Here is a 15,509-nt window from a genome sequence, read left to right as displayed (position 1 = left end):
CTTTCTGTCCTCGGTCTCTTACACTGTTCCAATGAAGCTCAATGCAAGCTAAAGGAATAGCCTCGTCTTCCAATTAGGCACTTAACAGCCTTTTGGACTCAATGAGTTCAACAATTTCAAATCATAACCTCTGAGCCCATTTTTTAAATATTATTTTTGGCCAGCAGCTGTTGGTAACTATTCTGCTTTTCCCATTTACACCTCCTTCAGACACATCTTTTGTTTCTTGTCCCACTACCGCCCCTTTTGCCTTGCACCATCATCTATTCTGTCATTTAATCTCTCCTGCCTTGTGCCCTGTTACATACCTTCCCTTTTATTCTTGGTGTTGTTCAGTTCAATTTGCAACTCCTCACATAATAAAGCAGCCTGCATCAGCATGCACCAAGGCCAGGACAATATTCAGGCTTGGACTGATAAGTGGCAAGTAACATTTGCGACATGCAAGTGCCAGACAATGATCATCTCCAACAAAAGAGTCTAACCACCTCCCTTCGACATTCAATAGCATTAACATTGCCAAAATCGCCCACCATTAACATCCTGGGATCACCACTGATCAGAAACTTAACTGGACCAGCCAATACTGTTGCTACAAGAGCAGGTCAAAGGCTGGGTACTGTGTGATGTGACTCACCTCCTGACTCCCCAAAGCCTTTCCACCACCTACAAGGCACAAGTCAGGAGTGCAATGGAATATTCTCCACTTGTCTGGATGAGAGCAGCTCCAACAACACTCAAGAAGCTCACCACTATACAGGACAAAGCAACCTGCTCGATTGCCATCCCAAATACCACCTTAAATATTCACTCCCTTCATCACTGGCACACATGGCTGCAGTGTGTACTAAAGGCCAGCTCGGGTCTGCAAATGAAACCCGACCTGAGCCCGACAGAACCACATCTGACCCGTGCCCAAGTCCTTTCATTTTTTTCCCGCGCCCGACCCAACCATCAGTTAACCTACCTTCCGTTTTTCACTTTGTTACTTATCTGCACAAACTTAAAAAAACTAACTAAACAACCTTTCTAGTCCAAAAAGTACATTAACATTGGAGCCACTTACCGGAGGTGGTGATAGAGTGTGTCCCACCCAGCCTCAGCCCAAATGCCGGACCCGGAAGAGCGACCCGACCTGACCCAATCCCGACATATGTCGTCGGGTCCCATCAGGTTCGGGTCGAGTAGCCATGCTCTAGTGTGTACCATCTACAAGATGCACTGCAGTATCTCGCCAAGATTTCTTCGACAGCGCCTCCAGCACTTAGAAGAACAAGGGCAGCAGAGGCCTGGGAAAACAGTCACCTGCAAACTCCCAAGTCACACATCACCATGACTTGAAACCATATTGCTGTACCTTCATCGTCACTGGGTCAAAATCCTGGAATTCCCTCCCTAACAGCATTGTGGGAGTACCTTCACCAAACATACTGCAGCGTTTCAAGGCAGCAGCTCACCATCACATTGTCAAAGGTAATTAGGGACGGACAATAACGGTTTTGCCAGCGATCTCTACATCCTATGAATGAATCTTAAAAAAAGAAAAATGGTTGTTGATCCATTGGCAGCAATTGGACAACAGTGGGTGTAGCCAGCAGGATATGAAGAGACCTGGCTAAATTAACCCCAGTGGCCATGATGATCAGCAAAGAGGAGGCAGTTTGGGTTGATCCTTGCTAGAAAGTAATGGCAGGTGACTCAATGGATCCTGGCAGAATGCTGAGAGAAGCATAGATCGTAGCTGTGATTTTACTCAAGGAGGATTCAAGTCCGAGAGGCAGGAGAGTAATAAGGCAGAAGAGACTTGATAAGTTGGGAGGGAACATGAAAGGAGAAAAACAAAATGGCTTGACTGAGTTACACGGGAAGGAGACAGAAAAGAAGGGCCCAATAGAAACAAATGGAGATAGAAGTATTGGGCTTTTGCCAGTCCAAATCCACACACAAATGAACACAAAGGGAATTCAGATTAGATAGGTATGTCAAGGATTTGAAAAGAATGCCTTGGTCAATTTGCATAAATGATTTGAACAAAAATACTGCGGATGATGGAAATTCGAATTATGAACAGAAAATGTTGGAAATACTCAGATCAAGCAGCATCTGACAAGAAAGTCATCCATCTGAAACATTAACTCTCCTTTGCCCTCCACAGATGCTGTCTGACTTGCTGAGTATTTCCAGCATTTGCTATTTTTATAAATGATTTGGATTTTGGGATAGGGTGCACAACATCAAAAGGTATTGCTAATACAATGATAGGCAGTTTGGCAAAACAGAAACAATTGAAAAATTTCAGAGACCACAGCCAGCTTGGCAGAGGCAGAAGTGTGACTTAACACAAGGAACTCTGAGATACTACATTTTGAGAGGAAAAAATAAGGAAGGAAAATGAAGAAAAGACTCTAAACAATGTAACATTTCAACCGGGAACATCATATAGTGTTAATTATGAAACAGGAACAAATTCTCTCACCTTTCTTTTGGGTGGATCTGCTGCCTTGCCCAGAAGAATGCAAAGAACTTTCACACAGCCAACATTAAATGTCACTGTTTCTCGAACCCCTCCAGCATCTATTGGTGTCCAAGTTATAGAAAGGTAATATCTTTCTGCTGGCTGTGAAAGGAAGCACACATTTCAAAAGGTTAGTTATAATAAAGGTTTTAATTAATCTCTTGCACAATTAAAAATAAATAAGGATAGCACAGCTCGGAATGAGATACCAACAGCTACCGCAGGACCTGCTCAACAATTTTAAATACATATAGGAACACATTTCTATATCAGGTTGCAGCCAACACTGCAAATCACCAACACTTTTAAATGCTTTTTTCTACCACACAACTGAAAGAATGACAGCACACAACCATCTTGCAGTAAAACATTGTTTAGCACCATGGGTTCTGAAGCCATTACACATTACAGGAGAATGGAAATCAAGCCTTACAAGATTGTTGCAAAGGGCATGCATATTGTCATGCTAGGCCCCCACTTGCCAAGAATGAGGCACATTAATTTTGTCATGAACATTGATTTTAAACTGTTACTGGAGTGAAGAAAGGAGTTGTTAAACAGATCAGCCATGGCTGGAAAAGAAGTTTGCATATTAACAGACAGTGTATGGAAGGACAAAGCAGCCATTCCCTGACACATTCAAGCCACAATGGACTTTTGATCACCAGACATTGAAGGTGGGGGAGCTCGCATTCCAGGTTGACTGTTAAGATGGCTGAATACACAAACGGACATGGTCAAACCAGCTAGTCACATGACTAACCTGCTGGGCAACCTGAGTTTTTTGAATTTGTACAAGCAGTTTGGGAAAAAAGCAGAATGCTCCTGGACTGAGAAGATCTCTCCTGGCTGGCTTGCCACAGCCTCTCCTGTCTGCCTGCTCCCATCTCTTTCCCACAAGCCTCTGACTCCACTGAAGACACATGAACCCAGAGAGAGAAAAGTGTCCTACAACAAATCAGGTTTAAGAAGAATACTGGGCCCCAAGCATGATCTACCTACAATCAAGGAGTCTACAGTGAGCTCGAAGAACCATAACAAAAACTCTTCAGATATTGCCTCAAACTTTTCCACTTGATTTTTCTTCTGCTCTTTTCTGTCTCTATTTGCATGTGTGTATCACGTATGCATGCTAGCGTGGGCGCGTCGTGTATCCGTAGACGTCAACCGAATTAGAGTTTAGAGTCATGGAATTATACAGCACAGAAACAGGCCCTTCGGCCCATTGAGTCTGTGCCGGCCATCAAGCACCGAACTATTCTAATCCCGTTTTCCAGAACTTGGCCCGTAGCCTTGTATGCTATGGCGTTTCAAGTGCTCACCTAAATACTTCTTAAATGTTGTGAGGGTTCCTGCCTCTACCACCTCTTCAGGCAGTGCATTCCAGATTCCAACCACCCTTTGGGTGAAATTTTTTTTCCTCAAATCCCCTCTAAATATCCTGCACTTTACCTTAAATCTATGCCCCCTGGTTACTGGCCCCTTCGCTAAGGGAAAAAGTTTCTTCCTATCTAACCTATCAATGCCCCTCATAATTTTGTATACCGCAATCATATCTCCCCTCAGCCTTCTCTGCTCTAAGGAAATCAACCCCAGCCTTTTCAGTCTCTCTTCATAGCTGAAATGCTCCAGCCCAAATAACATCCTGGTGAATCTCTACTGCACCCGCTCCAGTGCAATCACATCCTTCCTATAGTGTGGTGCCCAGACTGTACACAGTACTCCAGCTGTGGTCTAACTAGCGTTTTATATAGCTCCATCATAACCTCCCTGCTCTTATAGTCTATGCCTCGGCTAATAAAGGCAAGTATCCCATATGCTTTCCTAACCACCTGATCTACCCGTGCTGCTGCCTTCAGTGATCTATGGACAAGTACATGAACGTCCCTCTGACCCTCTGTACTTCCTAGGGTCCCACTACCCATTGTATATTCCCTTGCCTTGTTAGTCCTCCCAAAATGCATCACCTCACACTTGTCAGGATTAAATTCCATTTGCCACAGCTCCGCCCATCTTACCAGCCCATCTATATAGTCCTGTAATCTAAGGCTTTCCTCCTCACTATTTACGACACCACCAATTTTCGTGTCATCTGCAAACTTACTGATCATACCTCCTGTATAAATTTAATAAATTTCAACATTTTTTTAAAACCTAAGAAAGCCTGCTGGTTTCTTTGCCTTATAATTGGAAAGCGGTGAACAAGGATTCACCAAAGGGGAGCTAAAAAAAAAAGTTTGTTTAAAATTAAGCCCTGTTACAGTAAGATCAGGTGAAGGCTGATAGAGACACCTAGACACCTTCCGCATCTGGTTGTAACAATATTGCATTATATACAAAACTTACATATTGTACTTTGGAGCCAGTTTACATCAGTGCTTCAATTTCCAAACCAGCAAAGGAACTCTCGTCCCCTTTTCAGAAAAGGTACAGGGATGTTTTGTGTAAAAAAGGTAAAACTGTCACAGGTATGCATCGATAAAAAAAAGAACTATAAATTGTATCAGAAATCCAACTGTGAACTCCATTATAGCAAGACGTGTTCTATTACCCCCAGGTGGTAAACGCACCAAACAGTGATCAGTGACAAACTTATTTACTCCTTCTAGTCTACTGCACTTTCCTACATTGTAAAAGTGACCACACTTCAAAACAGTTTATTGACTATAAAGCACTATAACATCTTGAGGTCGCATAAAACAAAGGCAAGGTTTTTTTTTCAAACTGATATCAGGAATTGCAAGATATCTTAGACTAGTTTGCTGTAGTGGAGATCAATGTCAATCTGATATGAAACAAATGACACTTGACAATTTTCCAGAAAATAAAGCTGATTTTTTTAAGTCAAATAATTTGGCATTAAGATGGTTTATAAGCCTACAATTTAAAACAAAAGTTCCAATCTAAGTTTAATTGTAACCAGGCAAACGATGGAAAAGGAAACAATGAAAATGATATGACCATCAGCATAACATCCTTTAACTGAGATGCACCTTCTCAAGGGCAATTAGGGATGGGCAATAAATGCTGGTCCAGCCAGCGACGCCCACATCCCATGAACGAATAAAAAAAATGCAGCCATCACACGTTGCTTTCAAATAAACCACGATTGTAGTTCTGTGGCATAATCATATTTATACTATAACACACACAATTAACATTTGGGTTAATCTATAGTTTGTTGCTCCGATTTAATTCTCATGCTCCACCACATTCACTCACTTTTAAGATATTTTAACCATTATTTAGTTATTTTGTTTAAATAGTTATAAAGCAAGCGGGCTAAACGCAAGCACTTGGCCAACTCTTTCAGCCTATAGCGTGCTGGGAGCTCCAGATGCACTGCAAATCTTGGCACAAGAACTCAACACACCAACACAGTAACTCCACCTGCTTAACGCAGCATTTTTCCACATTAAGATCGCAGCCATGGGACAACATGAGCCGAGGTGAGAGACTGACCTTACCTCTATCACAAATTCCTGTTCGTTCACTGAAAATCCCTTGGAGGTGGGAAACTTGTCGATCACTACCAGGATCGGGACGCTCTCGGGGTTTTCGATGGCCAAGGTCTCGGTTTTCGAGCAGCCGGTTTGCACTGTTTTGAAGCAGACGAACGGGATTCGGGCGAAGTGAGTAAGTGTGAGGACAGGGACATCATCGTCGCCTCCGCTAGCCGCCGCCATGGCTCTGCCGTGAGGGCAATGGGCCGAGTGCACCTCCATAGAGACGCCTATCCAGCACAAACACCAGCAGGGTACAGCCGTTCTACTCTCTGCTCCGTACACGGCCGTTAGCACAGTGGCCCCTCCGCGCAAAACAAAGTCACTTTCCAGTCCCTCCCACCCGTCACTGAATTCAAACTGCCAACTCCAGCCAATCGCTCGCCGGCATCTGTATTTCACTCACCAATCAGGCGTTCCGAAATCTAAGCCAATGGGAGAGCAGTGCGCCATAGTTACCGCCTCCTTGTGGGCCCCGCCCCCATCTTTCAAACCCCATCGCCCAATCAGCGCTCGGCTTCTCACAATATTCCGACCAATCGCGCGCGCCTACATCAAAATGCCGAATCCGAATATGTTCAAATCTCCTCCGGACAGCGGGTGACGGTTGGTGGTGGCGAGAGGGTGGCTCTGAGCCAGGGAACTGCTCCGTGTCGGGGGCTAGTCAGCACTGCCGTACACTGGATGCTGGTCACACTACTGTTCACTGGAGGCTGTCCACACTGCCGTACACTGGAGGCAGGTCACATTGCCGTACACTGGACGCTCGTCAAACTGCCCTACACTGGAGACTGGCCACGATGTCAGCCACAAGAGGTTGCTCACACTGCCAGACACTGGAGGCTGGTCACACTGTCATATACTAGAGGCTGGTCACTTTCCCATACACTAGAACCTGGTCAAACCGTTGTACATTGGAGGCTGGTCACAGCGTTGTACACCAGAGCCTGGTCACACTGTTATACACTGCAGTAATATAAAAGCAAAATACTGCGGTTGCTGGAAATCTGAAATAAAAACAAGAAATGCTGGAACCACTCAGCAGGTCTGGCAGCATCTGTGAAAAGAGAAGCAGAGTTAACGTTTCGGGTCAGTGACCCTTCTTCGGAACTGCAGAATGGTCACACTGCCATACGCTGGAGGCTAGCCACACTGCCATACATTGGAGGCTGGTCACACCGTCACCCACTAGAAGCTGGTCATGCCATTGCATACTGGATCCTGGTCACACTATCGTGTAATGGAGAATGGTCACATTGCCATACACTTGAGGCTAGCCACACTGTCGTGCACTAGAGGCTGGTCACACTGTCGTACACTGGATCCTGGTCACAGTCGTACAGTGGCGGGTGGTCACGTTCCCATACAGGAGAGGCTGGTCACACTGCTATCCACTGGAGGATGGTCACATTGCCGTACACTGGAGCATAGCCACAATGTCATGCACTAGAGGCTGGTCACACTGCCGTACACTGGATGCTGGTCACACTGCTGTACACTGGAGGATGGTGAGACTGTCATACACTGGAGACTGGTCACACTACCGTACACTAGAAACTGGTCACACTGACATACACTGGATGCTGGTCATACTGCTGTACACTGGAGGCTGGTCACATTGCCATGCACTGGAGGCCGGTCACACTGCTGTACACTGGAGGCTGGTCACATTCCCATACCTAAGGCCTGGTCACACCGTCGTACACTAGAGCCTGGTCACACCATTGTATACTAGAGCCTGGTCACACTGTCATACACTGGAGGCTGGTCACACTGCCGTACACCGGAGGCTGGTCACAATGCCGTACACTGGAGGCTGGTCACACCATTGTATACTAGAGCCTGGTCACACTGTCATACACTGGAGGCTGGTCACATTGCCATACATTAGAGTCTGGTCACATTGCCATACACTGGAGGCTGGTCATACTGTCGTACACTAGACGCTGGTCACACTGTCATACACTAGAGGCTGGTCACACTGTCGTACAGTGGAGGGTGGTAACATTCCGATACAGGAGAGGCCGGTCACACTGTTATCCACTGGAGGGTGGTCACTCTGCCATAGACTGGAGCCTTGTCATATTGCCATACACACTGGAGCCTGGCCACACTGCTGTACACTGGAGGCTGGACACACTATCGTACATTGGAAAATGGTCACATTGCGTACACTCGAGGCTAGTCACTGTCGTACACTGGAGGTTGGTTACACTGCCACACTCTGGACGATGGTCACACTGCCACACACTGGATGCTGGTCACACTGCCATACATTGGGGGATGGTCACACTGCTGTACACTGGACGCTGGTCACACTGCCATACATTGGTTGTTGTCACAATGCCACACACTGGAGGATGGTCACACTGACATACACTAGAGGCTGGTCACACTACCATACATGACAGGCTGGTCATACTGCTATACAGTACGGGACAGTCACACTGCCGTATATTGGGGGCCGATCACACAGCCATATACTACAGGCTGATCACATTGCCATACACTTGGGGATGGTCACACTGCCAACAATAGGGCTAGCCGCACTGCCATACACATGGGTCTGGTCACACCGCCATGCACTGGGGGCTGGTCACACTGCCATCATTAGGAGACAGTCACATTGCAATACATTGATATACACAAAGGCTGGTCACACTTCCATACACTAGTTAGGAAATTGGCTGAACTGCAGGTGACAGAGATGGCAATAATGGGCAGGTATTCCAAATGGCAGGAGGTGACTACGGTGATGATGCTGTATTATTCGTTTTTGGGCCTCAACTTCTCACCATATTTATTAATGACTTACATAATGGGATTGAAAGACACATATCCCAATTGGCTAATGACATAATGTTAGGTGACATTTTAAACAGTGTCGATGGAAGCACAAAATCACAAAGAGATATTGATGAATAAAGTGAATGGGCAAGCTATGGGAAATGGATTACATGGTAGTGTTACGACCAGGTGAGAAAGGGGTCTAGGGTTCCCTCTCAGCCTTCACCTGGTCTTACCATAACAGGGTTTTAATTTTAAACACACAGTGTTTTTAGCTCCCCCCTTGGTGAATCTTTGTTCACTGCTTTCCAATTATAAGGCAACGAAACCAGCAAAAACAGGTTTTCTTATGTTTAAAGAAGAAAGGTTGAAATTTATTAAACTTGAACTTAAACTCTAATTTGGTTAATGCCTACGGATACACGATGCACCCATGTTAACATGCATATGCGATACACACATGTAGATAGGGACAGAACAGAGCAGAAGAAAAAATAAAGTGGAAAAGTTTGAAGCAATCTCTGAAGAGGGTTTTTGAGAGGGATCTTTGAGCTCACTGTAGATTCCTTGATTGTAGGTAGATCTTGCTTTTCATTGGGGCCCAGTATTCTTCTTTGTTCGCTGTAGGAGACTTTTCTGTCTTGCGGTTCATGTGTCTGCAGTGGATTTGGAGTTCTGTGAAAAAGAGATGGGAGTAGACAGGAGAGGCTGTAGTGAGCCAGCCTGGAGAGGTCTTTTCAGTCCAGGAGCCAACAGGCACTCTGAGTTCAAATAGTTTGTACAATTCAGAAAAACCCAGGCATGTTAGTCATGTGACTCGCTGGTCTGACCACATCTGTTTGTGGATTCTCTGGTCTTAGCCGACCCTGGAATGTCTCTTCGTACACACAATATCTGGCACTCAAAGTCCTTTGTGGGTGAAATTGGAGCAGGGAATAGCTCCTTTGCCCTTCCAAGCACTGGCTGTTAGTATGCAAAAATGTTTTTCCAGCCAAGGGTCTGGTGATTTTTTAAACAAGTCCTTTCCTCACTTAAGCAGCAATTTGAAATTTAGTGTCCATATGGCGAAATTAATGTGCCTCATTCTTGGCAGGTGGGGGTCTAGCATAAGGTCATAAGAACTAGGAGCAGGAGGAGGCAAATCGGCCCCTCAAGCCTGCTCCGCCATTCCATATGATCATGGCTGATCTCATCTTGGCCTCAACTCCACTTTCCTGCCCGTTTTCCATAACCCTTCAACCCATTACTAATTAAAAGTCTATCTCCTCCTTAAATTTACTCAATGTCCCGGTATCCACCGCATTCTGGGGTAGTGAATTCCACAGACTCACGACCCTTTGAGAGAAGTAATTTCTCCTAATCTCTGTTTTAAATCTGCTACCCCTTATCCTAAAACTATGACCTCTCGTTCTAGATTGCCCCACCAGAAGAAACATCCTCTCTACGTCTACTTTGTCAATCCCCTTAATCATTTTATATACCTCAATTAGATCTCCTCTCATTCTTCTAAATTCTAGAGAGTAAAGGCCTAAACTGCTCAATCTGTCTTTATAAAACAAACCCCTCATCCCTGGAATCAATCTAGTGAACCTCCTCTGAACTGCTTCCAATGCAACTACATTCCTCCTCAAGAAAGGGGACCAAAATTGTACGCAATACTCCAGGTGCGGTCTCACTAATGCCTTGTACAGTTGCAGCAACGCTTCCCTACTTTTATATTCTATTCCTTTAGCAATAAATGCCAAATTTCCATTTGCCTTCCTTATTACCTGCTATACCTGCATACTAGCTTTCTGCGATTCATGCACGTGATCCCTCTGCACCAAAAGCATTCTGAAGTTTCTCTACATTTAGATACTAATTTGCCTTTCTATTCTTCTAACCAAAGTGGATAACCTCACACATTAAACTTCATCTGCCAAATTTTGGCCCATTCACCTAACCTATCCATATCCATTTGCAAATTTCTTATTTCTTTATTGCAACTTACTAACACACCTATTTTAGTGACATCTGCAAATTTGGCTATACTACCTTCTATCCCTGCATCCAAGTCATTAATATATATTGTAAATAGTTGGGGCCCAAGGACCGAACGTTGTGGCACCCCACTAGTTACATCTTGCCAACCAGAAAAGGACCCATTTATCCCGACTCTCTGTTTTCTATTGGTTAGCCAATCCTCTATCCAAGCTAATAAATTGCCCCTAACCCCATGTGATCTTAACTTGTGTATTAACCTTTTGTGCGGCATCTTATCAAATGCCTTCTGGAAGTCTACCGGATCCCTATTATCCACTTTGCTTGTTGCAGCTTCAAAGAAATCTCAAAAATTAGTCAAACACAACTTACCCTTCATAAAACCATGCTGACTCTGATGGATTGCATTTTGACTTTCTAAATGCCCTGTTATTACTTCCTTAATAATGGATTCTAACAATTTCCCAATGACAGATGTTAAACTAACTGGTCTGCAGTTTCCTACTTTCTGCCTCCCTCCCTTTTTGAATAAGGGCATTATATTAGCTTTTTCCAATCCACTGGAACCTTTCCCGCATCCACGGAATTTTGGAATATTATAACCAATGGATCCACCATCTCTGCTGCCACTTCCTTTAAAACCCTAGGATGTAGGCCATCAGGCCCTGGGGACTTGTCTTCCTTCAATATCAATAGTTTGCTCAGTACTTTTTCCCTGGTGATGATGATTTTTCTAAGTTCCTCTCTTTCTATAACCTCTGCATTTCCATTTAATATTGGGATAGTACTAGTGCCCTCCACCATGCAAACTGAGGCAAAATACTGATTTAGTGTCTCTGCCATTTCTGTGTTCCCCTCTTTTAACTCCCCAGTCTCATCCACCAAAGGACCAACATTCACTTTAGCTACTCCCTTACCTTTTATGTACATATAGAAACTTTTGCTATCTGTTTTCATATTTTGCGTTAGTTTTCTTTCATAATTTACCTTTGCTCTTTTTATTACTTTTTTAGTAACCCTTTGTTGATCTTTAAAAGTTTCCCAATCTTCCAGCCTGCCACTGGCTTTTGCAATGTGGTATGCCGTAGTTTTTGTCTTTATGTTATCCTTAACTTCCTTGCTTAGCCATGGATGTTTTTTTCCCCTCTTAGAATCTTTCTTCCTCTCCGGAATATATTTTAGTTGGGACGAATTGAATATCTCCTTAAACACCTGCCACCGCTCATCATCTGTCCTACCTTTTAGTCTTCCTGCCCAGTCCACTAGGGCCAAATCTGTCCTCATGCCTATGTAATTACCTTTGTTCAACTCCATAACGGGACTCCAGTTTCTCACCCTCAAACTGAATTTGAAATTCTAGCATGCTATGATCACTCTTCCCCAGAGGATCCTTAACTATGAGATCATTAATTAATCCTACCTCATTACACAATACCAAATCTAGAATAGCCTGCTCCCTGGTTGGTTCCACAACATATTGTTCCAAAAAGCAATCTCTAATACCTTCAATGAACTCTCTCTCGAGGCTACCCTTGCCAATTTGACTAATCCAGTCTATATGCATATTAAAATCACCCATGATTATTGCAGTACCTTCTTACAAGCCCCCAGTATTTCCTAGTTTATACTGTGCCCCATTGCAGAACTACTGTTTGGGGACCTATAGATTACTCCCACCAGGGACTTCTTTCCCTTGCTATTTCTTATTTCTACCCAGACTGATTCTACGCCTTGATCTCCAGTGCCTATATCGTTTCTCACTACAGCACTGATCTCTTCCTTTACTGACAAAGCTACACCTCCTCCTTTTCCTTCCTGTCTATCCTCCCGAAATACTGAGTACCCTTGGATGTTCAATTCCCACACCTGGTTTCCCGGTACCCACTTCTCAGTAATCGCCACTAAATCATACCCATTTGTCTCTATTTGTGCTGTTAACTTGTTTATTTTATTCCAAATGCTTTGTGCATTCAGATACAAAGCCTTTAGGTTTGTTCTATTATCAAATTTCCCGACTCTTTTACAATTCCTTGCTGCAATATGACGTTCGCACGTTCTGTCCCTTCCTTTTATTTTCTGGTAACAATCAGCCTCATCACTAACCTGCACTCCTACGTTTCTCCTTTAATTTTGACTTCCTAATTTTCCATGCAACTGAACCCACCCCCACCCACCCCCCCAACCCCCCGCCACCACTATTTAGTTTAAAGCCTTATCTACAGCTCTAGTTATGCGATTCGCCAGGACTCTGGTCCCAGCATGATTCAAGTGTAACCCATCCCATCGGAACAGCTCTCTCCTTCCCCGGTACTGGTGTCAATGTCCCATGAATTCAAACCCATTTATCCCACACCAATCTTTGAGCCACTCATTTACCTCCTTAATCTAATTGACCCTGTGCCAATTAGTTGGTGGCTCAGGTAGTAACCCAGAGATTATTACCTTTTTGTTTCTGCTTTTTAATTTAGACCCTAGCTGCTCATATTCCCTCAGCAGAACCTCTATTCTCGTTCTACCTACATCGTTGGTACCTATGTGGACCACGACAACTGGATCTTTCCCCTCCCACTCCAAGTTCCTCTGCAGCCCAGATGAGATATCCTGAACCCTGGCACCAGGTAGGTAACACAGTCTCCAGGACTCTTGATCCTGGCCACAGAGAACAGTGTCTATGCCCCTAACTATCCTATCCGCGATTACAACTACATTCCATCACACTCCTGCCTTGTCCCTTGTAGATGGTGGACAGGCTTTGGCGAGTCACAAGGTGAGTTACTCACCACAGGATTCCTAGCCTCTGACCTGCTCTTGTAGCCACGGTATTCAGGGAAGATGGTGGCGTAGTGGTATTGTCACTGGACTAGTAACCCAGAGACCCAGTGTATTGCTCTGGGGACATGGGTTCAAATCCCACCACAGCAGAAGGTGGAATTTGAATTCAATTAATAAATCTGGAATTAAAAAGCTAGTCTAATGATGGCAATGAAACCATTGTGTAAAAACCCATCTGGTTCACTAATGTCCTTTCCTTCCTTCAGGGAAGGAAATCTGCTGTCCTTACCTGGTCTGGCCTATATGTGACTCCAGACCCACAGCAATGTGGTTGACTCTTTCATGCTCTCTGAAATGGCCTAGCAAGCCACTCAGTTGTATCTAATCGCTACGTAGTCCAAATGGACTGCAGCGGTTCAAGGGCAATTAGGGATGGGCAATAAATGCTGGCCTAGCCAGCGACGCCCAAATCCCATGAATGAATAAAAAAAAATGTCTACTCCAGTTCAGTTTCTGGTCAATGGTAACCCCCAGAATATTGATGTGGGGGATTCAGCGATGGTAATGCTATTGAATGTCAAGGGGAGATGGTTAGATTCTCTCTTGTTGGCGATGGTAATTGCCTGGCACTTGTGCAGCACGAATGTTACTTGCCATTATCAGCCCAAGCCTGGATGTTGTCCAGGTCTTGCTGCATTTCCAAATGGACTGCCTCAGTATCCGCGGATTCGCGAATGGTTCTGAACATTGTGCAATCATCAGTGAACATCCCTACTTCTGCCCTTCTGATTGAAGGAAGGTCATTGATGAAACAGCTGAAGATGGTTGAGCCTAGGTCACTACCCTGAGGAACTCCTGTGATGTCCTGGAACTGAGATGATTGACCTCCAACAACCATAACCATCTTTCTTTGCGCTAGATAATACTCCAGCCAGCGGAGAGTTTTCCCACTGTTTCCCATTGACTTCAGTTTTGCTTGGGCTCCTTGATGCCATACTTGGTCAAATGCTGTCTTGATGTCAAGGTTAGGAGCTGAGTGGCCCTGGCGGAACCCAAACTGACCATCACTGAGCAGGTTATTGCTGAGCAAGTGCCGCTTGATAGCATTGTCGACAGCACCTTCCATCACTTTACTGAGAGTAGACTGATGGGGTGGTAATTGATCGTGTTGGACTTGTCCTGCTTTTTATGTACAGGACATACCTGGGCAATTTTCCACATTGCCGGGCAGATACCAGTGTTGTAGCTGTACTGGAACAGCTTGGCTAGGGGTGCGACAAGTTCTGGAGCACAGGTCTTCAGTAATATTGCCGGGACGTTGTCAGGGCCCATAGCCTTTGCAGTATCCGGTGCCTTCAGTTGTTTCTTGATAACGTGGAGTGAATCGAATTGGCTGAAGACTGGCATCTCTGATGCTGGGAACTTCAGGAGGAGGCCGAGATGGATCATCAACTCGGCACTTCTGGCTGAAGATTGTTGCAAATGCTTCAGCCCTATCTTTCACACTAATGTGCTGGGCTCCTCCATCATTGAGGATGGGAATATTTGCGGAGCCACCTCCTCCAGTTATTTGTTTAATTGTCCACCACCATTCATGACTGTTTGTGGCAGGACTGCAGAGCTTAGATCTGATCCGTTGGCTATGGGATTGCTTAGCTCTGTCTATTGCATGCTGCTTACGCAGTTTGGCATGCAAGTAGTCCTGGCTTGCAGTTTTACCAGGCTGACACCACATTTTGAGGTATGCCTGGTGCTGCTCCTGACATGCCCTCCTGCACTCATCATTGAACCAGGGTTGGTATCCTGGCTTGATGGTAATGGTAGATTGGGGGATATGCCGGGCCATGAGGTTACAGATTGTGGTTGAGTACAATTCTGCTGCTGCTGATGGCCCACAGCGCCTCATGGATGCCCAGTTTTGCATTGCTAGATCTGTTCGGAATCTATCCCAT

General features: G+C 44.8%; 2 protein-coding genes across 3 annotated transcripts in view; one reads left to right on the top strand and one right to left on the bottom strand.

Annotated features, from left to right (window-relative positions):
- The window catches only part of aspm (assembly factor for spindle microtubules), a 103,468-nt gene extending 97,125 nt beyond the window's left edge, over window positions 1-6,343 (bottom strand). For both annotated transcript variants that reach the window (XM_068037705.1, XM_068037707.1), the window contains exons 1-2: window positions 5,983-6,343; window positions 2,477-2,617 (exon numbers count right to left, since the gene is read on the bottom strand). In XM_068037705.1, coding sequence (XP_067893806.1) covers window positions 2,477-2,617; window positions 5,983-6,240 — 399 coding nt within the window. In that variant the 5' untranslated portion in view covers window positions 6,241-6,343. The remainder of the gene's footprint in view (window positions 1-2,476; window positions 2,618-5,982) is intronic.
- LOC137373011 (complement factor H-like) overlaps window positions 1-15,509 on the top strand; it is a 621,771-nt gene that overhangs the window by 302,884 nt on the left and 303,378 nt on the right. The window lies entirely within an intron of this gene.

The sequence above is a fragment of the Heterodontus francisci genome, chromosome 8, assembly GCF_036365525.1.
Source record: "Heterodontus francisci isolate sHetFra1 chromosome 8, sHetFra1.hap1, whole genome shotgun sequence".
Taxonomy (NCBI): domain Eukaryota; kingdom Metazoa; phylum Chordata; class Chondrichthyes; order Heterodontiformes; family Heterodontidae; genus Heterodontus; species Heterodontus francisci.
The sequence above is the reverse complement of the archived record's forward strand: the minus strand, read 5'-3'. Positions and strand labels throughout refer to the sequence as shown.